The sequence below is a fragment of the Sinohyriopsis cumingii genome, chromosome 17, assembly GCF_028554795.1.
Source record: "Sinohyriopsis cumingii isolate HCF-2022 chromosome 17, ASM2855479v2, whole genome shotgun sequence".
NCBI classification, from domain to species: Eukaryota; Metazoa; Mollusca; class Bivalvia; order Unionida; family Unionidae; genus Sinohyriopsis; species Sinohyriopsis cumingii.
In genome coordinates this window covers 110,060,599-110,086,524 of record NC_142977.1, presented here as the reverse complement: position 1 = coordinate 110,086,524, position 25,926 = coordinate 110,060,599, and the positions used below count along the sequence as shown (strand labels likewise).

At 39.6% G+C, this 25,926-nt stretch overlaps 1 protein-coding gene across 1 annotated transcript in view; it reads right to left on the bottom strand.

The window, feature by feature from the left end:
- Window positions 1–25,573, bottom strand: part of LOC149779659 (uncharacterized) — a 93,507-nt gene extending 67,934 nt beyond the window's left edge. The window contains exons 1-4 of the mRNA XM_089940479.1: window positions 25,495–25,573; window positions 22,206–22,286; window positions 18,638–18,741; window positions 132–338 (exon numbers count right to left, since the gene is read on the bottom strand). Coding sequence (XP_089796605.1) covers window positions 132–338; window positions 18,638–18,741; window positions 22,206–22,227 — 333 coding nt within the window. The 5' untranslated portion in view covers window positions 22,228–22,286; window positions 25,495–25,573. The remainder of the gene's footprint in view (window positions 1–131; window positions 339–18,637; window positions 18,742–22,205; window positions 22,287–25,494) is intronic.
- Window positions 25,574–25,926: the final 353 nt, after the last annotated feature.

Below are 25,926 nucleotides of genomic sequence, written 5' to 3'. Positions count from 1 at the left end.
TTAATCTATAGATGACAACTGGACGTCAAGGAAAACGAAAAATGAAATTTTGAAAGATAAGGATAAAATCATTGATTAAGGAGTTTCCATGTAAAAGAGTAAGATATATTAATTTAAATCGTTTTTTTTACCATCGCTGTTTTATTGACTCTGCTGACAACGATAAATCCAAGTTGCTGGAAAAGCTGACTCATATGTTGCCATTCCGGATAAGTTCCTATTCGTTTATTATAGTACGTATCTGCCACTTGGCCAGAGTCGTGTATCAGTTTCTTCGGAAATTTGGCGTTCATCAACAGCAGACACCTACCGTGTATTCTTTTCCTCATCTGATACACCTGCAAAATGTAAATTAAACTTCGAGTCGCTGATAGTATCAAATCACATTAGATGTCTGAATCTTTCGGAAAGTAAACTCGCACGTGTTTTGTGTCATTATCTTAGATGATAAAATGTACATTTCTCTTCTTTGTGAGGATGTTTAATTTATTTGTGAATGGCTTACATTTCGACGATCATCGTAATTTAGCTTAGGTGAATAGATCGGGAAGTTGTAGTTAGGGTGATAATAATATTTCCTTACCTGAAATATTCTTAGCATGTTTATGTTCTCTAATTTCATCGTGGGATTCTTTAATCATATCATTATATATGTTGTTTTTTGTGTTTTATAGGTGTTGTCTATTGTTGTAAAGCGCTTAGAGCTTCTAACGTTTAGGCGCTGTACAAAGTCTTCATTATTTTATTGTTATTATTCTAAAGTTTGAATTTGATGATATATTTTGTAAAATTTGACATTCCGGAAGAAAAAAAACTATTTGGAATATCCAAATTATAGTTGTAATGCTTAATTGCATTCCACATTTATATATTTCATTTTTCGTATATAGATAAAATGTTAAATAGTACAATGTTTATTTGACTAGAGGTCAAACACTTATATGTGTTGTGATGTGATTTGGATTTTTAACGTAGCTTTAACAATTTTTCAGTCATATCGCTACGATGTCTGCAATGTGCCAGTTTATAGTGGTGTCTAGCACTGGGGCATCATGCCGCAGACATGTAGCATGATGTCCCACCCAGTCACATTATCCTGACACCGGCCGACCAGTCCCAACACTAACCTCTTAATGCTGAGGACCAAGCGAGGCAGCTGTTAGTACCATTTTTTTGTAAGTCTTTGGTATGACTCGGCCTGGGATCGAACCAACGACCTCCCACATCCGAGGTGGACGCACTGACCACTAGGCCACCGGAGTGATCAAATAACATCTGTCTAATAAAATCAGTCTTTTGGTTGTGCTCAGTTATAATTTGAGATGATTTATGTTTTAATTGTTCTTTGGAATTACAGTGCTAGTAGTTATGTGGGGCGATATAGGGTCTAGAGGTCTTACCATTACAAACCACCCTGGGGTGATATAGGGTCTATGTAAATTTAACATGGGAGCACAGGATATGGAATATAGGGTCTATGTAAATTTAACATGGGGAGCACAGGATATGGAATATAGGGTCTATGGGAATTTAACATGGGGAATGGGTCTGTTGAGGGTCAAGGGGAATTGAACATGGGGGAAATTGAACATGATGGATCTGTATAGCGTCATGGGAAAAATGAACAGGGGAGAGGGATAGAACAAACACACACACACACACGCACACAACAGACAATAGACAATAGATATTTGTTTTTAAAAAATAGGCAATCAAAGTCAGGGCATTTGGGTTTATGTTAACATAACATGCTGTTAACATACAGGGCATCGTATTGGTCTTCTTCTTGTCCTCAAACTAGTCTTACTTTAGGGCCATAAATGAGAAGCCTTTTTAAACATACATCCTTGCCTCTCCACGTAGATTCTTCTTTTCTACGCACAGGTTTCTGTCATTCTAACAATAGTCCAGGTAGATCGGACGTACATGGGTATGTCCGTTCTAAACATCATGGAAGACACAAGAGTAGAGGATTCCACGTCGGTCCACACGTTGGTGACGAGAACAGGTGAAGATATGTAGCAAACGACGGTTATTTATAGGGAGAGGGAGCATTGAAACGAATTGAGTTCAGTAACCACGCGTTACAAAGTTCAGTCACCCTTTGTCCAATCGGAAGAAAGCAGTCCGTGACGTCACATTCTCTATATAGAGACACTAGCGTTTGTGCGCAGTCAATCCATGCGACACAGTGAGCATAAACATGACGGAAACTCAGAAGAAAATGAATTGGGGTGCACCGGTCACTGAGACTACACAAGGGAACCCGGACTTACTTCCAGAAGAGGTAAATTGGGATTTTGTGAATTTTCTTTCGCAAGAATTTGTTCCGGAACCGTCGTCACCTTCATTACCGCACTTGGAGAATTTTAAACAAAGACAGAAAGAAGAATTGGAGAAATTTATACAACAGCAAAAGGAAGCGGAATAAGCTTTTCTCCTACAGCAACAGCAGCAAGAAGAAGAGGTAAGAAAGAAACAAGAAGAAGAAGCAACAGCAAAGAAACAAGAGGGTGAAAGTCGAACCATGACGGTACTGTGCGACATTTTAGCGGAGTTAAGAAGTCTGAAACAAATGTATCAGACTTCTTTATTACGACCAAAGAGAAAAAAATACAACCCTGTGACAACACCTACCATACCACCCTTAATAATTTCTACCAAATCATCATCATCGACAGGACGCAGTCCAGAAGTAGGCCTTGGCCGTGGCAGAGGCTTAAGACAGTTGAAGTTGATTGCTTCCTAACTTTTGTTGTTTAAACCAACAAATACCCCAAAGGTCCTTTTCACAGCCACCCATGTCTCTCAAAAAGAGATAGTATTTCAATTTGCCAACATCAATTAAACCAAAAAAATAACCATTTTTACCCCTATAGTACGTGTGAATGATTGAGTGCGTATGAGTGTAGATTCTTATTCTAAAAATCAAAACCAAGAGATACTTACTTTTTATAGACTGTTTATTCTGGTACAAAGTTTACAAACCAATTCACAACACCACATAGCATTTTAAAAAGTTCATAGGCTTCTTCTTTGTCTGTCTTAATCTCTCTGTTTTTCTAAATGTCTTCACTTTCACAGCTTTTTCCTCCTCTTCATTCTCACTTCCTTCTCTTCTTTTTTTCTCTTCTTCCTCTTCATCATTCCCCTCTTTTTCTTCTTGCTCGTGTTGTTTATTAGGGCAATCTGGAGACCAGTGTCCTTTTTCTTGACAATGATAATTGGTATCTTGACTTTTGTCTCTTTTAACCCCTGTTTTGTTTTTTTTGATGGTCTGGACACTCTGAAGACCAATGACCTTTCTCCTGACAGATGTAGCAAGTATCTTGACCTTTATTTCGAAAAAAGCGTGTGGAGTCCATCGACTGGTCTGAAGAGAATTTTCGGATGACCCCTCGCAAAGCTCTGATGAAAAGTTCGATCTGTGTAGTCTCTTCCATCGTTCTGCTCAGTTTGAGAGTGAAATGAATAGTGGCAGGACAAGACACACACCCTTTATATACGCTGGTCTGCCATGGCTATAAAGTAACCCATGGTGTTTAAACTTTAGTCATTCGACTTTTTGCAGTCAAGATGAAACGATCCAATTCATTTCAGAAGAAACAAGAAGAAAGTAAGAAACAGAAACGTAATCTATCGCCTCGTACCATCGCTGAAGTCTTGGCACAAATTCATGCCAGTGATTTTGAAGAGGACATGAGTGAACTAGAATTCAAACCAAGAGACTTTTCCTCTAAACAAACTTCACCACCCTTAGTCAACCCTGAAAAGTACTTTTCCATTCGAGAGACGGAAAAGCTCTCCTCTAGAAAATTTAGAACCATGTCTTACAAATACAGGGTGAAGTTTAAAGATTTCAAGTCCGAAGAACAGTTAGAGAAAGCAGAAGGATTCATCACCGAAATGTGGGATTCTTTGCTCACCACGCTTAAGCGACAATGTCAACCGAAAGAAGACGATCGCTTGAGACTTTCCATACAACACGACGGCTTGAAATCCCTTGTTTACATCGAGTTTAGTAGCCCCGCAGAATTGCCCGCTTCCAAAGTCATGGACAAGATTCAACACGTGCAACAATCCAAAGACCAATTTGACATCACCGATGGAAAGGCCACACTGGACATGACCCATGTCTCTCCTCCTCAAGGGACCGGACAACGCAAAAAGGTGTTATTGGTGAACCGTCTTCGCAGCATTAAGCGTAGCCTCGTCCAAATTCACAATTCTCAAGACCAGATGTGGTTAGCCAGGGCTATTGTGGTGGGACGAACCTATGACGACAAAAGCGACACGGTAGAATGGAAAAGAGTCTGGAAGAACATTCGACAATCCGACCGAGCCAAACAACGAAGTGAAGCACAACTCCTGTTACAACAAACTGGCCTGTCCAAAGACACACCATCTGACATTCCTGAAATGCAAAAATTGCAAGATGTCCTAGCTCCACGCTACACATTGAAAGTGCACCCTCAAGAAGTGCGCGGGCCTCTGTTGTTTCGAGGCCAAGATTTTAAGGATGGAAAATACATTCACCTTTATCATCACGATGAACATTTCGATACCATTACCAGTATCACTGGATTCCTTGGATACAGTTATTACTGTGAGAAATGTGTCTATGGCTATCACAATCGAGAACAACACAAACATTGTGGATCGAAATGCTCAGGGTGGTTGGCCTCTCAACCCTGTCTAGACGAAGGACAAGAACGAGTGCATTGCCCTGCTTCTCTGGGCACGTTTGTCAGCCCTGCCTGTTACCAACAACATTTGAAGACACAAAGTTCACATCAGAAATGTGCTTGTCATCTCTTGAGATTTTGCCCTACCTGTGGACAAGGCATATGTACCAATAATGCCAAGGCACACGTATGTCGAGGAAAGAAAAAATGTCACATTTGTCACCGAATCGTGGACCTGGAACATCAATGCTACATACAAAAATACCAACCCTAACAAGAGAAAGAGGATGGTCACAAGAAGAACGGCAATTTCATCTTTTTCGATTTCGAATGCATGCAAGAGACCGGCATTCACATTCCTAATTTCTGCGTGGCTCAACGAGTGTGTGAGAAGTGCATTCAAGAACCTATCTTCAGTTATTGTCCTCACTGCAGTAAAATTCCTGGAGGGCGCAAAAAATATTTCGAGGATCGAACACGCTGATCTTAACACTAAAAATCAGTTTTTACATCGAACCATGGAAGATTTGTACCAGGCCACTTGTCAGCGACGGCTGAAGTTAGAACAGCAAGGATACCAAGTGGTGGAAATGTGGGAACACGAGTACGATCGCCGTTTTAAAACCGATCCCGAGTTTAAACCTATCGTGGAAAGTTACCATTTCATGGACCCCCTGAACCCGAGGGATAGTTTATACGGAGGAAGGACCAATGCCACCTGTTTGTTGTACCAAGCCGACGAAGAGAAAGGGGAAGAAATCAAACATTTGAACGTGTGTTCGCTGTATCGTTACGTGTGCAAATAGTGTCACTTTCCTGCAGAGCACCCGCAATTGCTGACGGAACACATCGACCTGAAAAACATTCGACAATATAAAGGTTTGATCAAGTGCAAAGTTTTACCTCGCACCGACTTGTACCATCCCGTGTTACCTCACATTTGTCAAGACAAACTGATGTTTCCTTTGTGTCGTACTTGTGCCGAAACGTGCAACTAGACCAGTCTTGTCAGCACACCCAGGAAGAACGTGTCTTGACGGGGAGCGTAGAATTGTTCTAAGCTCTGGACATGGGATACCAACAGTTAGAAGTGTACGAAATTTGTCACTTTCCCAAAACACAACAATACCACAAGGGTGACCCCACGCAGAAAGGCATTTTTGCCGACTACGTGGATGCTTTTTTGAAACTGAAACAAGAAGCTAGTGGCTATCCATCCTGGTGTCACACTCCCGAAGACGAAAAGACATTCAAAGAGAAATACTGGGCACAAGAAGGCATTACTTTGGACCACATCGAGAAAAACGAAGGCAGGCGATCGTTTGCCAAAGTAATGTTAAATTGCTTGTGGGGTAAAATGGCAGAACGACCGTGTTTACCCAAGACGGAGTATTTGACAGAACCTTCTCGCTACTTTCAGATGATTCACGACAAAACCAAATACATGAAACACGTGGACGTCGTTCGTGAGGATTTGATCTTAGTGAATTACGAAGAAGATCTGGACTTTGTAGAAGCCGACGCATTTGGAAATGTCATCATTGCGGCTTACGTGACAGCTCATGCTCGCTTAAAATTGTACGAAGCTTTAGAACTGTTAGGGTAACGCGTCCTGTACTTTGACACGGACAGTTGCATTTACATCGATCACCCGAATCATCAGCACTCTGACATCGAAGGAGACGGTTTAGGAGCCTGGACAGACGAGCACCCCGACGAGAAATTTTAAGTTTCGCAAGTGGCGGTCCTAAAATTTAAGGCTACCAATACCGGACAAAAAAGGAGAAGTGCACACGAAGTGTAAAGTGAAACGATTGACTCTGAATTATCGTACCATCGAGGGGTGAACTTTAGAGTATTGAAAGAAGCCTTGCAGTCTGGAAAAGATGAACACTTTAAAGTGACCACCTATCAGCCAAATAAGATTGTACGTTTACCCACTCACTACATCGTCAGTCGACCCTTGGAAAAAGTCTATCAAATCGTATACCAGAAACGAGTGCGATTTCTCAATCACTTTACGTTGCCGTACGGACATGTAGGTATTGGTCTGTATCTAAAAAGGGACAATGTCCAAGATCGATAGTTCATTGTGACTACCAAGTCCAAGCGAACAAGATGAATCCTTTGAACGAGACAACATTCCAGTTTGGGGATTGTAAAAAAGTTGTATCTTCCCCTAGTGTGACTAATATTGGATGGATAAGACCCATGCATTGCAACGGAATATGTCCGGAAGGAAACTGCAAGTGTCCATGCGATTACCATTGTAATTGCGTCACGGAGTTCGCAGACGTGTGCGATTGTGAGTCTTGCGATGGGAGTGATGCTGTACGTTGTGAACTTAGTGAAGCCGTAAAGCATCATGGGAACTTTGTTCTCACTACTACTATCATGGAAAGTGATGATGTGCGTGTCAAACCTCAGGGATGCGATAGCGATACCACTCGTCCTCTTGGACACTTTACTGGGTTTCATTTTAAATGTGGATGTCAACCTTCATGTCTACCACCCTACGGATGCCATCCAGCCCTGAGCAGACTCCTGTTCATGTCACCCTCCCCTCATCGAGATCATGTGAAAGACGAATATTCGTTTCCTGTGCATTTGTCTGAATACTGTAACTATCAAAATCGTTTTCAATCGTTCAAAGGAAAATGGCCTAAGTATCTGGGAGGACCAACCCCTGAAGAAATAGCCAGAGCCGGATTTTTCTACTTGGGCGAAGGGGATAAAGTCAAGTGCTTCAGTTGCGGTGTGTCACTTCATCACTGGGAACCGCAAGATTCAGCTTACCTGGAACATGATCGATGGTCTCCCTGTTGCCACTATTTACCTTTAGTAGGACAATATATTTAAATGGATACTTTACAAAAGAACATTCTTGCCTTGCCTGTGGACTTGAGAGAACGCATTTATCAAGAACGGTCAAAATACAAGTCAAACATAAAGATGAATTGCATCCGTTACGACACCGGTGTTTAAACCACTGGTACATGAATGCTATAAGAGAACTGATTGATCAGAAATTGTTTCAGTGGTCAGACCTTGTTCAAAACTTTGAGTTAGTGAATGATCGAAATGTTCATCATTTTGGTTACTTCGATATTCACCTAGTGCAACGCATTGAGGAAGACGAGGTAAAGTATTACATAGGTCTATTACGTGAAATCTGCTTAGCGGAAGAGGAAATTTCTAAACGAAGTTTGAACTGTAGGTTACAGTTTGGAGCATTCAAATTTCCAACTGGAGAACGAAGATCTCTGGCTAGAAAGTATGTGTATTGCTTCGGAAACAATGAGACTATAAAAACAAGCTGCCATGCCACAACTTTTATCACATGTGATTGAACAGATTCCGTGGAAGGAACTCAGTGACCATATTCAAACCGTGGATCATTACCATCAATTATTACAAGAACTGTTTCCGTTCAATTTTGGTCGACAAGTGGTGTGTGTGTTAGTGACATGTTTTCTGGGATTTCGTTTACCTTCCGATTCCTTGTGGACTCTTTACGAACAGTACTTACGATCCAAATGACCTTAAATGTTCAGGAAAGACTCATTTTGCTCAAAGCCTTGCGTTTTCATCTAGATACTTCTCGACCTCTACGGGAAAAACAGATTCGTCAACTTTTAGCTACTGAAGACGTGTATGACGATGTGTCTGTAGCTTGTGACTTACACCCCAATTGGACAGATGTACATGCCTGGAAAAAGGGGGGATTTGAGTCTTGGACCCAAGAAGTGGCCCAGTATGCCCGAGCATTGTGATCCTTCCTTTCAACGTCCAAAGAAAAAAGACACTTTTCAAAGTGTGTTATTGACCGTACCAGAAGAAGAATTCGTCATTCAGGACAGAACTGTCGTGGACATTCCTGAAAGAACGTTTCGCGAGGACACTTGTGTGACCTTTCCCCCCGTTGAACTGGTCAGAACATTAACCAAAACATGTTGTACAGAAACTTGTTTCTATTCCACGTTGATGGTTTTCATGTGCCTTTTAACGATGTAGTTAAGTCTTTGCATTTTATGTATTTTTGACTTTCGTGATCATATTTAAAACCTCAATAAACGTGTCCTTAAAAAGTATAAAAACTCTTGTTTTGTCTGTTTTCGTGTCACAAGTGACATTCCTAACAATATAGCTACCTCAGCTGTCTCTGCTTCTTCTTCCTCCACTGTCAAAGTCATCGACGAACACTTAGATGGTGCCAGTTGGGAGGCTTTGTATCTTCGCCATCCCTTTATCATGATCATTGCTGGACCTAGCGGTTCAGGTAAAACCGAATTCGTCAAACGTTTGATCGAACATAAACATCATTTGATCGATCGGCCAACTCAACGCATCGTTTGACTCCCGTCAAACCCATTTGGTCATTTTCGACGACATGTTAGAAGAAGACGATGAAGAAATTAAACTTTAGTTTACGCGCAAAGGGCATCATCGTAATGCCAGTGTCGTTTACATCATCCAAAACTTATTTCAACAAAGTAAAGCCCATCGCACCATCAGTCTCAATGCTCATTACGTTGTCTTGTTTAAAAGTCCTAGAGATAAATCGCAAGTGCAAGTCTTAGCCAAACAGTTAGGAACGCCTTGGCTTACTCAGGCGTACGACGATGCCACTCAAACTCCACACGCCTATTTGCTAGTCGATTTAAAACCTACTACCTCCGATGATTTGCGATTTCGTACCCAAATGTTTCACCACTGGTGTCAAGACGGAGGGCCTGTCCTGTACACGTCTCCGTCTTAGACGTAACCCCACAAAAAATCTATAAAAGCCTTAGGCACTTTTCGTCTGTCTCACACAGTCTCAACATGACGTCCCTTCAGTCGCATCTTCCCGTCAAACTGATTCGTGCCTTGTATGGCATCAGTCGCGAAAAAAATCCACAAATACGTGCTCGTGTCTTAGAAGCTAGTCTCAAAGAAGTCTTACGATGGTTCACGGTGACCGCACGTCAATTACTGCAAGGGATCATTCAGATTCCTCATCAAACCAAACGCTTCTTTGATCGAAACAACGTCGCTTTAACCCAACTGGCCGATCTCCGCATCGACACTCAAACCAAAAAAAAACAAATCATTTTGAAACCTGGAGGAAGCGGTACCTAGGAGGTGTCATCTTTCGCTCTCTCTTAAGATGGGATCCTAATGCTCCCAACGTTCGTCCCAAGAAAAAAGCCAAACGAGGCTCCAAGAAGAAAAAGAGCCACGGTGTCAAGACCAGGGCCCCAAGGAGACCCGTGTCTCCAAGAACTTATCCAGTGGAGGGACCCTCCTCTTACCGGTCACCACCCCAGAAAAAGAAAAGCCCACAGAAAAAGAAACAGAGAAAAAGTCCCAAGAAAAAGAAAAGCCCACAGAAAACTAGTCGCAAGAGAGGTACTTCGGCCAGGACGCAACCTTACACTCGCAAACCACGACCTGCAAGGACGGTGACCGCGTCTCCAGTAGCCTCAGGTTCATTCACTTCTCCGTTGATGACACCAAGAACTGAGAATACTTGGAGACGTTGATCACACCAAGAACTTCTCCGTTGATGACCTCAAGAACTTCTCCAGTGGCAGGACCCTCAAATCTAGTGACAGTGGCCGCTGCTTACAAAGTACCTGCTCCCAAAATCAAAGTTCAAGAAAAATCGGGCATGTTACAGAGTTTACTGGATTTGTCCAAGCAAGAACTGGCTCGATTTAGTCCGTTACGTACCCCTGCAGGCCGTGTCATGCATGTCCTCAAGTTGATACGACGTAAAGACAATCAGTGGCGATGTGTTCCAGTATAAAAAAGGCCTGCGACAAAGTAGCGGTATCAGTGAACTTCCAAAAGATGTCACGTCAAAGAAGTGCACACCGTCACTATCGTAAAAAAAGAAAGAGACAAAGGCAGACTAGTCATCCGACAAAGCGCTTAGCCAAAAATCGGCGTTACCCTAAGAAAAGATATAGTCGTTCAAAGAAAAAGAGGCGTGAACAAAGGGGAGGATTTCTTGGCGATTTTGGAAAACACATTGTCACCTTTATGACAAAGCGATAGTCCCAAAAAATGACAAAATGGCGCGTGGTAAGTCATCGACGTTAATGTATGTTTGGTGAATGTCCCGAAACCCACAAGCAAACATGTCACCCTCCAGAACACATCCCTCTTCTAAACCCCAAGGAAAGGAAAGGACTGCCTCCTGACAAGGGGACATGTTATATGTCCTGTCCAAATCTTCTCCACCCCTACGGAAAAAAAATTATTCAAACTGCCTCCAAAGAGGTCATCGATACCGTGTGCGAATGTTGTTTGAACGTTTTGAAAGGCACGATCCCTTTGTCCAAACACCAGAAGCAATGCTTAGGCAAACATTGTCACGTTCTTCGCCAAATGGTTCAAAAGAAAATCCCCCTTCGCCACAGGAAGAAGATGTTGGTCCAACGTGGAGGAATTTTACCCCTCTTGTTAGGCCCATTGCTGAAAGGAGTCTTGGGAACCATGCTGAGAGGACTGGTGGGAGCAAGATAAAAAGGACCTCTGGAGACCCTTGATCTCAGAATTCACCCTTGACATCCCATGGAAGGACGAAAACTAGCTTTAGTGCCTTACAAACGATGGATTGAATATCATCTTTGTCAAGAACAACGCACTCCGCATTTACCTCCCAATCCTCATTTGACCGAGACGTCTCAGTTACAGCACGAATTGTAGTCCTTGATGGATCGCCACGATTTGTCCGAAACAGAAAAATCGCAAAGGTACAGTCAACTCTTGCAACGACTGCAACTCTTTCACCAAAAATCTATAAACGAAACAGCTCTTCCCACTCTGAAAGATTTTTAGACCTTGATGAAAAGTTCATCCCCCACACCATTACCACTACCACCACTACTGCCATCCCCAGGGGTCACCAGAGACGCTACCCCACGAAGGTCTGAGGAAGAAGAGATACGAGAAGTGTTTCAAACACCGTCATCAACTCCCCTTTCTAGTAAGATTGCAGCGTCCTTGTTGACCCCGTCCCCCACACCCCAACCAGAAGAAATGAAAGCTTGGGTTAAAAAGATGATGTCCAATCCTTCTTCGACTGAAGTGAAAAAGAAAGAAGGGAAACCAGAAGTGAAAAAAGAAAAGAAGAAGAAAAGCCATTCCATTGCCACCTCCACCGCTACCTTCGACTTCTACTCCCGTAGCCCATCGGACATGTAAATCCGTTTCCAAACCACCCATTCGTCCCGCCCAAAGTAGCATCCTGGAAGAGTGGGTGCCTCATTAAGAAACAAACAAAAATGGAGAAGGTGTTGGCCAGCATTTCCACGCTTCGTATTGGATACTTAACGGTCGTTCTGCTCAACGTGTGACTGATGTCGCTTCCCACTTTAGGTAACACTTCCACACGGCGTTGGTAGAGGCTGGCTTCCTAGACGAAAGTTTTCCAAGTGGCAGCAGCAGCATTAGCCATCAAATGGAAAGTGGTACTACTACGATTCAATCTCAGGCGGACATTTACCCCGTTCAGCAAATACTTTTCTTGCAACAACATGTCCAAATGCAAACGATCCATCAGTTCTAAACTTTTGTTGACTCCTATGATTTTGTTTCTTCGTTCTACAAATCCCTCATTGTGGTCTTTCTTTGTATCAATTTCCAATTCTTCAAACTGGCCCGCATCGTCATGTTTCCATACCACACATGCATTGAGATGAGTGTTCTTGGCGTCTATTCCGTACGTTAAGAGATTTTCCAGGTACGCTCGTTAAGGGTAAGTATCCATGCTGCTACTGACTAGTTTGTTATTCAAGTACAAGTCCACTCCGCTAACAAGGAATGCATGAAATTGTTGATGGGAGCTATTTCCTCATCACCATCTAGGCTCGAGTTGTCCTCATCTACAACTTTGACTTTCAGGTACAAGTAACTATTGTTCAGATCGATATAATCTCCGGGCTGTCCTTTGATTTCAAACTCGATGGGAGCTGCGGCTGTCAAAGAGGAGACGGGATAAAATTCCACCCATTGGGATTCTTGCATGGTCATCATATTGGGGGGCAAGGCAAACAGATCCAGTTCCGACGTGGAACAGGCACAACACTCTCGGTGAATCATTTTTCTGTTTCACAATACTTTGATAATCGAAGACGTCTAAGGCTAAAACGGTTCTTCTTTTCTTTGTCTTTCTAGCTTTAGAAGTGTGAAGTCTGGTAAAAGGGTGTTTTCCTCGTCTCTTTCTACCTTGTCCTTGTTGTGGTGTCAGGGAAGTAGGAATGCCTGACTCGGCAGCGTGCAGGGCATTTATAGACGTTTCCCGTCGACCCAATAGGTCTTTGCCCATTTGCAACAAAACATTTTTGCCTGCCCTCAAGAAGGCTTCTTTAGGGTTTTGTTTGTCGATGATGACATTTTGGAGAAATTCTTTACCGTTTGTCAATGCCGAATCTTTCAAGGCGTGCAATCCGCGGGTCACCATCGGTTTCAACACCGGGGCCACCGAACGAAAGGCTGATTTTAAAATATCCCCTAAACCGTGTCCTCGCTGTCGAGCAACGCCTCGGTACACTGGATACATGACTTACGAGTGGTTAGAGAACCGTTTTCGAAAATGGAGTTTCACCGTGACTTTCCCTTTGGTGAATGGAATAATTTGTCCCCGATCTCCTTTTATAGCAATGTTGACCGTGTTCAAATAAGACTTGCTAACAGGCAAATAATGAGGATGTACAAATTCTCGGTGTACGTGATAAGTGTTTCCACCTTCCTCGTCAGCGAGCGTGGCAGAATCCACTTTGAAAGGAATGACACGCAGCAACGGTACGGAGGTGTGTCCCACCACGTTATACTCCACCATTCCCAAGGGACAACGATCGATGATCGATGATCATCTGTTCCAAGGACAAATACCCAAACGTTTGATCCTTGGAATCGTCGAGAATACAACCTTCAATGCAGCCATCACTAAAAGTCCTTTCTACTTTCAACACTTTGGCGTGTCCAAGATTGAAGTCAGTCGCGATGGCAAAACCTTGTGTACCCGACCCTTCGAACCTAACTTTGACAAGAAGAATTACTTGAGATCGTACTTGTCCCTGTACGAAGCCACCGGACAGTTAGGAACCAACACCAGTCACTGTATTACGTACGAAGATTATGCAGGAGGCTATGCTTTGTGGGCTTTTGATTTCACTCCAGACCAAGGCAGCGACGAGGGACATTTCTACCCAGATTCGTGTGGAAATTCAGTTTGCAAACCGAGCCCCTGATAAAACGGTGAACGTCAACCTGTATACAGAATTCGATAATACCATAGAAATCAACAGTTTGAGAGAAGTCATTCTAGACTATTAAAAGCCATGGAAGACTGTTATCCCTCTTTACCTAGTGGAGAAACTTTGGACATGGAATGTGAGGAGACCATGGAAAAAGAAGAATCCCAAGACAAAGACCACGAAGTCATGATGAAGTCCCGATGACCAGAACAAGAAACCCAATCAGTCTCCTCTTTTGCTACAGTCCTGGCAGATAAAATGAAAAAATTGATCAAGGAAGAGTGCTATGGATGTCACAAAGATCATCCCAGTCAAATTCAACACGACAAATATCTGATGTTGAGTCAAGAAGAAAACTTGGACTAGTATCTGGACAAAGCTTGGGGTCTCATCGAGATAGAATTCGTGTTGAATGAGTGGTATAAAGGCTTGGATAAACATTCTTCTCCTCCATTAACGTCTCTGGAGAGCCGTTGCATCGAATCTTACTTTGACCAGAGTAAGAAGTCGGAGCTAAACGCCTTTTACTTGTCAGACATTTTTAAGCAAAAAGTCAGGATCAAATTGTTCACTTATCATTACCTTTGAAGAAGAAAAAAACCAACAAATAAATGGGAATGTTATTACCTTTTGAACCACAGTTCGTACACTGCTTCTTGGAATCCTGTCGTCTGTGCTAATGATGAACTCCCTCATCGCAAACCTCAAGACCATCAAGCTTATGTGATCAACACGGACGACATTCATCTCCCAGGAACCCATTGGGTAGCCGTCTACTTTCCTCAAGAAGGATGTGTGGAATATTTTGATTCGTATGGATTGCTTCCTTTGGAAGACGATATCATTGACTTTATGAGAAGAAATGCTCATGCCACACGATTCAATAATGTGAAATTACAAGGGATAGATTCCTTGGTGTGTGGACAATATTGTGTGTTTTTTTGCAACATCGCAGCCTGGGCTATTCCTTAGAACATTTAGTGACTCATTTTGATCCTCGTTCTTCTTCTAGAAACAATGTGAAAGTAGATCGATGGTTTTGTGACCATTATACTTATCTTTTGTCTCAAGCTAGGAAACGTAGTGTCCATCAATGGCCTAATGACTTCCAACAGTGGAAATCACAATTTCATTCACAACGTTGTCAGCCCTGTCCAAAATAGAGTGTTAGTGATTTGAGAAAAAAATCTTTGTTATTTGAAGAGAAAAAATTTAATGTTATATTGGATGGTTATTGTTAAAAATGTTATAGTTGTTTGTTAGTGTTAGGTGATTTTGAATTAAAAAAAATTGTGCTTTGAAGAAACACATGTCTTTGTAATTTGTTTGGCTATAGGTACCCTGCTTTATGCTCTTTGACTTCTTACTATCCCTCCCATGACACTCATTGAACGTTCCAACTAGAAAACCGTGTAAGGATGTTTTTCTTCACGTCCGCGCTTTTACCATAAACCCGGGTGTCGTCCCCAGTCTAACCATCCATTGTCGACTCATCCTCCTACGAAGATGTGCTCCAGACTAGCTAAGCTAAACGGAGCCTACGTGAATTTGCATAGGGTCAGACACAGTCTGCTACCAAAGCCTGAAGAGATAGAGAATGTGAGAATGTTAAAAGTCACTGAAGACCTGATAGAAGAGCTCTTCAGAGAAGAAATTATCAGGGAGAAAGAAGAATGGACAGAGAAGTACAGACTTCAGAAACAGCAGAGAGAGCAGCAACATCAACAACAGCAGCAGCAGCAACCTGAACCTGACAGAGGCTTTGTCGACTGTCGTATCGACACCAAAGAGTTCTTCTTCTCTTTCCGAAGAAACAGACCTTATCCTGGGAGAAAGCCTATCGTCAGAGAACGTCGCAAACTTAGAACCGAAAAGATTGCCATAGCTTCAAGTTCACACACACACAAAAAATAGCCCTTTTCAAGGCTACCCCAACCTCTAGAAAATAAATAACAATCGATTGCCTATAATAAGTTAAAAAAATTAGAAGTGCGTGTATAAGCACATGAATTCTTTGTCTTGCTTGGAAAGTGTGTGTGTGTGTGTGTGTGTGTGTGTGTGTGTGTGTGTGTGCGTGTGTGTGTAAGTATTTTCTTTAAGCGGCTTGTCAAAATGTTTAGAATAATGATGGGTAGTATGAAAAAAGGGAGTGAGTGTTTCTTTAAGGTCAGCGCGTTTTGGGTCATGATCTAGATAATATAAGTTTTGGGTTTTAGGGGGATGTTTTCCTTCACGTCCGTGCTTTTCGTATAATTTGAAAAATCGCTCGGCAGTCTAGCTACCCTTGTTGATTGATCAACACTACAAGATGAGCAGAGGCTAGAGAAACTTCTTGAACTTCATGCGCACCTGGAATATGCCAGGCTCATACTGAATGAGCTGGCCGCAGAGGCTATAGTGGAAGAAGGAAGGATGAAAGAGGAGGAGAGAAGAAAAAAAAAAGAGGAGAAAAAAAAGGAGGGAGGAATGGCTGTACCACAGCTAGAACAAGGAAATTTCAGAATCCCAGAGACAGAAGATTGGGATTCTGAAGCCGATCATCCCGCCTCTGCACTCCCACCGAAAAGAGTGAAAGGAGACTGGGGTAGGAGATGCGTTTACGGTGCCAGGCCGGGGAGGTGCAACCACTTACAGGTGTCTGTGGAGTTGAAAAAAACAGCCCTTTTCAGGGCTACCTCATACTCTAGAAAAGAAATAGTAATCGATTTGCCAATGTGTGTATGTTGAGTAGTGTGAATATAAACACTGACTCTTTTTTCCTAGTGTGAGTGTATGTGTTTGTGTTTGTAAGCGCTCACGTACGTTTGTGTGGATAGTAGATTATTGGGTTTTCTAAGTGCTCAAGTACGTTTGTGTGGATAGTAGATTATGGATATGTTTTTGCTGCTTGGCGTGTGTGGATAGTATAGGTTGGGTTTGATTTTGGCTGCTTTGCGTGTGTGTGTGGATAGTAGATTATGGTTATGTTATTTATCTAGTCACTTACTTACTTACTTACTTGGATTAAAGTGATTTTCGCTCTAGTGGAGCACGTATCACTGTTTAATGCACGCACATCGTGCTATTTAATTACTCCTGGGGGAAGGAATGAGAGCCACATCCCCCAGGCTTTTATGTGTTCATGGAACACTTGTTAATTAGGCTGTCAGATCGAGGTACTATTTAGTTCCTAGCGATCTGGATGTATGGCGGAGGTGAGTGGGATTGGACCCAGCACGCACTCTTTTATCTAGTCATTACTGTGTGAATAGTAGATAATATGAGAAGAGAAAAGTAGGGGATGTTTTCCTTCACGTCCGCGCTTTTTATATAAGAACCCACAAAGTTCGTCGTTCGCACCATTCTACAAAGAATAATAAAGAAGATGGCTTCGAACCACCTTGACAAAATGAAAAAATTGCAAGACGTTTTGGACAATTTAGGAATAATGGAGCAAATGTTAGTAAGACTGGACGAGAATCGCTATTCTTATAGTCCACATAGAATAAAGATGGAGATCAACAATATCAAAAAGCTAAAGGAAATAATTAGTGATCTGCTGAAAGAAATAAAGGAGGAGAAGGAGGATAAAGAGGTAAGGATAAGGATGAGAGCTTGGAATGAATAAAAATTAAAAAGGAAGAAGAAAATGAGAAGAGGAAGAAAGAGGAAGAGGAGAAGCAGAAAGAGGAGAAAAAGAAGAAAAAGGAGGAAGAAAGAAAAGAAAAGAAGAGAAAAAGTGTAGGAGAGAAAATAAGAAGCTGGCGGAGGAATAGAAGACATTAGAAGAAGAAAAAGAAGAAACCCAAAGGCCATTTTCAGGGTCATTCATCGGTCTCAAAAAGTCATTGACTTTCATAGCCTAATTTTTTTAAAACAAATGTCTATTGTCGTGTGTGTGTGTGTGTGTGTGTGTGTGTGTGTGTGTGTGTGTTCTATCCCTCTCCCCTGTTCATTTTTCCCATGACGCTATACAGATCCACCATGTTCAATTTCTCCCATGTTCAATTCCCCTTGACCCTCAACAGACCCATTTCCCATGATAAATTCCCATAAACCCTATATTCCATATCCTGTGCTCCCCATGTTAAATTTACATCGACCCTACATCACCCCAGGATGGTTTGTAATGGTGAGACCCCTAGACCCTGTATCGCCCCACATAACTACTAGTGCTCATTGACTGTAGGAGTAAATCCCTGTTTTGGTATTATTTTGAATTCATTCAAGAATATCCTGGATATTATCATTGTGATATATCAAGATTGTTGGCACCTCAGCACATTCAAGATTGGAATTAATTCGGAACACGTCTATACTTTTGGACTCATGAATGAACTTTGAAGATCATCTGGGGATTTAGTTTCAAATACTATATGTATGTGAATATGTTAATTTCCTTCTATTGGAAAAAAATGAGCTAAGGATATGTTACTATTATTATACTTCTCTCCCACTAGCATAGAATCTTCTGCTTTTTACAGATATGTGCTTTGGAAGAAATCAAAGAAAATATGTCGCATTTGCGTGTCATATAGGCAAAATATTATTTGTTATTTATTTAGGAGAGTAATGCGAAGAACTTGAAAGTAAGAAAACGATGACTTGATTAAAATTGATTGATTAAACAATAGGGAATATGTATCATTTCGTAATATGGAAATGATCAATACGATTTTTACCGTACATCTGTTTTCAGAGCAATCATATTATCCAAAATTGTACCTCGGATGAATTTGCTTTTTCCATATATGTTTCTCTTGTTGATTTCACCACCTGTACAGGATCTTGATAAAAGTGCCTCGTTGCTCTTTCCCAGTAAGGCCATTCTGAACAAAATAATCGCATCTTTATATTAAGAAAAGCAGAGAAGCAGCATCTGTAGTACATAGTGTTTGACCAACAATGACAACGAAGGCTATTTTACCTTTACAGTATTAGATTTTGTTGCTCTGAATTAATGTGTATAGGAAAACAATTATAGTGTACAGAAGTGTATGCTGAGGGACTTGAAGTTTTGTGTCTTGACATTTTCCTCTCTCATGCAATTTAACCGTAGCAAATAGCATGTCGTTGTAGCTTCTATCCTCGGAGGTTTCAAAATATTCCATTACCATCACCACATTGACATTTGAGAGCTGTAATTGAATTCAAATTAGTTCTTCAATGTACGTTAATAGAGTTTCCCTTTCAAGTTGTTTTTGGATGGTGGCAATAAAAATTCTTTAACTTCTTGTACGTGTGGGGGTAGATTTTCACATTTTTACATATGCATTACATTTCCTTGGCAATGTGTTACTCCTGCACTAATTTTACAACATTCACGATTCTTTTGAGCGTTTTGCACAAAGAAAATAAAATCATTACAAAAGTCCAGAAATTTATCAGAGCAAGTATCCAGAAAATCTTCGGGACTTAAGCAGGCGCAATTATCAATTAGGCATTATCTATAACTTTTGTGCCACATAAAGTAAAGTGTCAATTTTAGCATTCAGTTACATATATAAGATTATGAACTTTTAGTGTCATTAGAAATAAACGTGGACGTTTTGAAAGACATAAGGGTAAGAAATTACTTTAAACCTTGCTTGTTGATCGTAAAAGGAATTAGCCTGCTCCGCCACCTTTGTTTAGCATACATCCGGTGCATCTGCGTCTGCTGGTTTACTTTAAAATGGAATTTATCTCATCGTACAAGTACTTAGATTACAGATGGTCCACTACATGCAGTTTACAACCGAATTAAAATGTGTACACTAAATATATTCCATAAGTATTGTGTGAAGTATGAGATCAGGCCGGTCTTAAAAGTCTCAATCTCCTCAACATCAAAGATGTCCCATGACAGTCTGATCCATTCCCACGAGCGTCGTCTAACGAACTTGTACTTACATTGAATCCCTGTCGATTCTTCAAGAACAAGCCCTCTGTGGTGCAATTGAAGAGTTTTGTTAGTTTTGTGATGTCATTTAGTATTGATATAATAATAGGATAGTGCACGGTCTTGTGTGGAATTAAAATATTCTGGAGATTTTTCATTTGACCTCATATAGTGGTAGTCACAGCGGCTTCAAGAAGGTTATTACTGTGCCACATGATCCCAGCCTGTATAGCAACTATATCTGTTTACTATTCTTCATGTATTAAAGCCGAGTGATTTATTTGCCTTGCTCACAACTGTGTTTACATGTTGACCCTATGGTAGCTTGCTGGACAGTTCCACGCCGAGATATGCAATGTTCTGTACTACCTCAGACATGTATCTTAGTACTGTGTAGTCAAAAATTACCTCTTTTGTCTGCTGTTTACGTCACCGGGACATACAACGTAAAGCGACTGAAGGGCATCTGCCAATGTTATGATCAGTCCAGAAGAGAATGTAATCTGGAGCCATCTTTATGAGAGAAAACTACTAGATATAAGAGACTGTCATCCGCAAAATGAAGTAGAGTTGATCTTATTTCCAAATCCTAATATTTTACGGACTAACACAACATAATTTTGCAACATGTATCATTATGTGACTTGTAGGATACACAGGAATAAATCTGACCAAATTGATGTCAATTTACACGTGTCAAAGCAGGTGAAAGTTGACTTCTCATGCAAGAGTTATGAACATTTTTGTCTATACGTAAGTTTTTCTTTGCTTAATGCACACCTAGATGGATTCAGATCTTAGAGGGACAATCTCATACTTGAATTCATTATGGTGTGCATTAAGCAAAGAAAATCTAAAACATGAAGGTGTCTATGGAAACAGGCGACTTGTCGAAATATACGGCTTTGTCGCACCCACACATTTGGCAGTATGTCATTTACAGAACACACCTTTCTTGAAATACAGCCATATGTAAAATTCATTTTTACCGTTGCAGGTAGATAAATCTTTTATAATTTTTATGATTCATTATTTATTAACTGTGCCTTACTAACTACCTGTATGTCATCCATGCACGAATTTGTTCTTCTTTTCACAAAAACGAAGATGATTATGAAGAAGGAAAAGAAGACGAAAGAGATGGTGATGTTTCAAAGGAGCAGGATAATATATCGTTATACAAACTCTAGATTTAACATTTTTTAAGAAGAAATGCTTTTCGAAAAAGGTTGAAACTTTCATGAGTAAAGAAATTTGATGTTATTTATTGCATGCACAATGTATAAGGAAATTTAACATTAAACTCTAACTTACATAAGCATTAAACACTAGTGTGTCGAAATTGACAGATTATTTGATTTATAAATGTCATGAGAATATATGTAATTAGTTTATAAGAAATATTTTTTTATGATACCCATGCTAGAAATATGGATTTTTATCTAATACCGTAGGAGTTCTCAGCATCAGCATAAATTTAACCATAATTGACTGTCGAAACATGTTTATTTTTGCGGGTTTCTTCTCCTTAAAAAAGTTTCAAAAAATGACGCAGAAATAGTTTCTGAATACCAGGTGTACTGACTCGTTGGTTATAAACTAAGCAACAGAAAGAAGTAAAACTAACAGGTTTTGTAAAATCTACTAAACAATTTAATTATCAAAGTTTAAAACAATGAAGTTTAAGAGGATTTTACAGTATTGTGAATTGAATCTAAACTAATCCTGTAAAAAGGTCTATTAAAGTACAAAACTAGTCAAATGTTCCGTATTAATTTCAGATCCACGAATATAATGGTCCGCCAACAGCCCTGACGTGTCAAATGACACTGTCCAGAACTCCTTTGAATAATTCACAATGGTCCCAGAATAAGAGTATAGTCCAATGATCACTTAATATTTTCACTGAATGATTGAAACTATTGTTTCCTAAAAGTAATATCTAAATACAACATAAAAATATGTCGGCAGACTTGATGATAGACCACAAGAAATAAGAATCACGAAATCGTCCAAACAACAGGTCCTTATTTACAGGCATAAAAGGTGAAATACATTTTGACCCTACTTGTACCGTGACAAATTGCAAAACCTAATCATCGTAAAAACATTCACATGATCTAACCCATCCAAAGGGAATTAATTAAATTATTCTAAGACTCCACCTGACGAACCTATCCAGTGGGAAACAGCTCTAAACTTGTCAACATATTTACTAATAATTTGACTATTAGTAACTGTAAACATTCATATATTTATAGATCCTGTACAAGTTTACGTTCCTGATATTTTAAAACTGAACCTGTGCACGTACGAAATTTCAAAAAAAGATAATCACTACAATTTACAGTCATGAATAAAATGTATAGAAATTATTGATATAAATACCAAAGTAAAACAAAAAAATCTTACTCGACGGAATTTCATCAGCCATCTTGATCTGTCCAGGTACACATCAGAGTTAAGTAGGACTGGTTACATCATTGCTGAAACCTGTTACAGTAGAACAACAATAAATCCTCCGACTTTTTTCTTACACACACGCTTACCTAACATATACAGAAATGCGGGCAGTAGATGCAAATACATACATACATACATGCATACATTTATACATACATGTATGCATGCATACATACATACATACATACATACATACATACATACGAACGATGTTTGTGCTGAAGATAATGTTAATTAGGATTACAAATATAGTTTTAATGTTAAAATATTGTTTAACTGTCAAAAGTATGTCAAATGTTACCTCAAAGGCTAATACATCCTAAAATCCCCAATACACATACTTTTAGAATCGTTGCCTACAAGATCGATCGATACCACAGTAGAGAAAGCGATTATACAGGTTATGTTAAAATCTTTGATCAATATAAATATCTCTTTCATAGAGTTTAGTGCTAAAAGTACTAAAGCTGTATTTTTAAGTACTTTATTTTTCATATCCGAAATATACATAAATTTGCGTTTGCTAAAAGCGCGAGGAAGTATTGTACAGACTGGCAAGTTAGTGTCAAGTAAATTGCACGCAAAAATGTTTACAAATGTATTGGTGTACACCCGTGGGGAACCTCAAGCAATTTAATATATTGATCAATGTCGTCACACACTTTAAAACACCTGTGGCCCTTGTCTATTGTGATTATAGGTAATTTTCCGAAGTGATCGATAAATTGCGTCACCAGTCTTTATTAAAACATGGAAGGGACAAAGAATAGTTTGAAAAGGCGAAACAGATCACTTGGCTTATTTAAATGAATATAAATTTGATCTAAACAACGTGAAGTCAGTGCTCAGTGGGGCATATCTCTCAGGGATCAAATTTTGTTTGGACAGTACATATACATACTCGTAGCAATAATGCAAACGAGTAACTGCCTTTGTTTTGAAAGTTTAAATATACCCTATTAAGATTAAGTCTAAATAGAAAACCTGGATATTCATTAAACTGATGCATAAAGATGATTACGAAGTGTGGCATAATCTCTCTTCTTTTTACTCTGTTTCTCTCTATCTTTTTTATTCACGTGGTCTATAAAAACATTCAACTCGAAGTGCCCTAATTATAGGCTTGCCAGTCTGTGTTGATATCAATGCCCATTACATTGAAACGGGGTCGGGAACTTAAGCGTTATATAGAAAGTTTTAAGTACTATCTACGTACAATAAATTCGTAAGTGATATACCTCGAGCTAAATGCATCCTCTTATAAATCTCTACCAAAGTACTCTCTTCCTGATAGAAGGAACAAACTCTGTGTTGTCCACGCTTGAACTCTTCACTTATTTCTTACAAAGCACAATTAAATGCTGAGATACCCTCCCTCTGAAATCCCTTAAATCACAGTCCTTGGGCTTGTTAAAGACAAATTCGATTGAATATTGAATAGGCACCGCAGTATTGTTCTACAAGCGACATGGAAGTTTACATTATTTAACCAAGTTGACATAGAAACTTTAGTAGTTTCAAAGTTGATCTATCACTAGCAAACCTAACACACGCATCTCCTGTTTATGCAAATTCCAGCTTGAAACTTCAACAAGTAAGAATGAAAATGTGTTGATATATTAAATCGTTTCTGCCTGTCGCTGTCTATCATCCTGCAAATGGTGGCACTAAATAATAGTTCACTGACGTTAAATTTATCCCTGAAAAAAGTCGAATTTATAGTTAGAAAACTCGTCTGAAGCTGTCACTATTGTTTGCTGTGTACTCAACGTCATTCTGTTTTTATTTGCTTCTGTCAATTGTTCGTCTTTATTTCACCTTTAGTTTCTTTCTCTTATTATTCTTGTGATGTTTACATTTTATTGCTGGCCAATTGTTTATGTATAGTGATATAACTTTTACTTTTGCATGTTATTGTTATCATCACATGTTTATTGGTACCTGTTATATTCTTAGATATCTTTGAATAATAGTTGATAAGTTATGAAAACTTGTCCTCCAGTCTTATTGCCCTTCCATATAGAAAGTCAATAAAATTGTTTTAACAATCAGACGGACAGATGATTTCGCATGCAAGCTTAAGGATAGATTTAAAACAAGACGACAAGGGGCATGCTTGTCAATCTCGCAATCTAGGCAACGCTTTCAAACGTGCTTTCTTGATCTCATTGTCAAAAGATTGAGCAATTATGTTGCATAGTCAATGGTCTGATTCTATGATGATTCATCGCTGGTATGAATAAAATCCATCAAGAAATGTTCAGAATGCAAACAATAAGAAAATTAAAAATTGTATCCAAACCCTTAAAGCAATTAATGTGACCCTGATCACAATGTTAAAGGATTAAACGAGCATTTTGCAGAAGGAATCGTCACGTTTTGTTTGCAATCATTTTCATCCCAAAGACGGGCAGGAATCCATTAGAGGTGTTAGCAGATTTAAGAAAATATATAACTTTATCCAAACCAGTAATGCAATACATTTTAATTGTTATATTGATATCAAGGTCATGGGGGCAAAATGACATAATATAGAATGAATCGCCTTAAAATTAAACTAACCCATTTCAAGTATGAACACAATCTATCAAGGTACTGATGAAATATAAACGAATGCAGATTTTTTTAAAAACTAAATCTTAACGCAGATTTTCTGTTAAGTATCATTGACCCCAAGTTTAAAGAGACGTGAAAGCCTATCTTTGAATGATTTGCCTTTAATTAATCTCAGTTAAGAACAGAACCCATTAATTTATTTAGGAAATACTTGCAAATGAAAATCTTTAACCAAAATCTTCACGCAAATTTCAGTCACCTTAAAGCAAGGTCAAAAGACAAACGGGCAACTGCCACCCATGGCGGAAAAATGGCTTCCCGCTAACGTATAATGTACATTAATCCGACCTATCATGAAATCGTGAATAATGCAAATATATAAAATCATGAGATAATATTTGTAAACCACAACCTATACAATATTGAGAGGTATCAAATATCACGATTACAATTATAATGACCGCTTTAATGTGCACAAAGAGTTGGCCTTTATTTAGTACCAGTAGAATAATGAATCGAATAGGACGTTTTCCCAAAGTTTACTCGTCATTATAAAGTATTGTTCCGCCTTCCCTTATACAGAAATGATTTCTTTTCAACCGCTGTGCAGTGCTGACTTAAATAGCAGCAAAATAAGTTGGTATATTTTAACAGCTAGTCAATTAAAAGCAAACCAGCTTACCCATAATTTTCTTTTAGTCGCAGAACGTTGCTAATGCTTGCATAGACATTTAAAGTATCCCATGAGAACTATATTGGGGATAATGTGGGATTCACTCAGAACTAAATAACAAGGAACGTGTATTTTAAGAAATAATTTCAAGTTCATCCTAGTACTGGAATTTACTAGAATTAATTGGAAATTAAAAATTTGGTTTTAAAGCAGTGTCAAATGTATCGATTATCTGCACTGAATTTAGCTGCATGATTTTAATAGACGTCAAAAAAGAAAAATAGAGATTGAAAAGTTTACCCTTTGGAACCTCTTGTGTATATAATAGCGGTTAGTGGAAGTTATACCGATTGAAAAAGATTAAAATATTAGGAGGCACGACAAAACGAACCAGTCAAAACATGAGCAAGCAACGTATCATGTATATTGGACTATTGGATA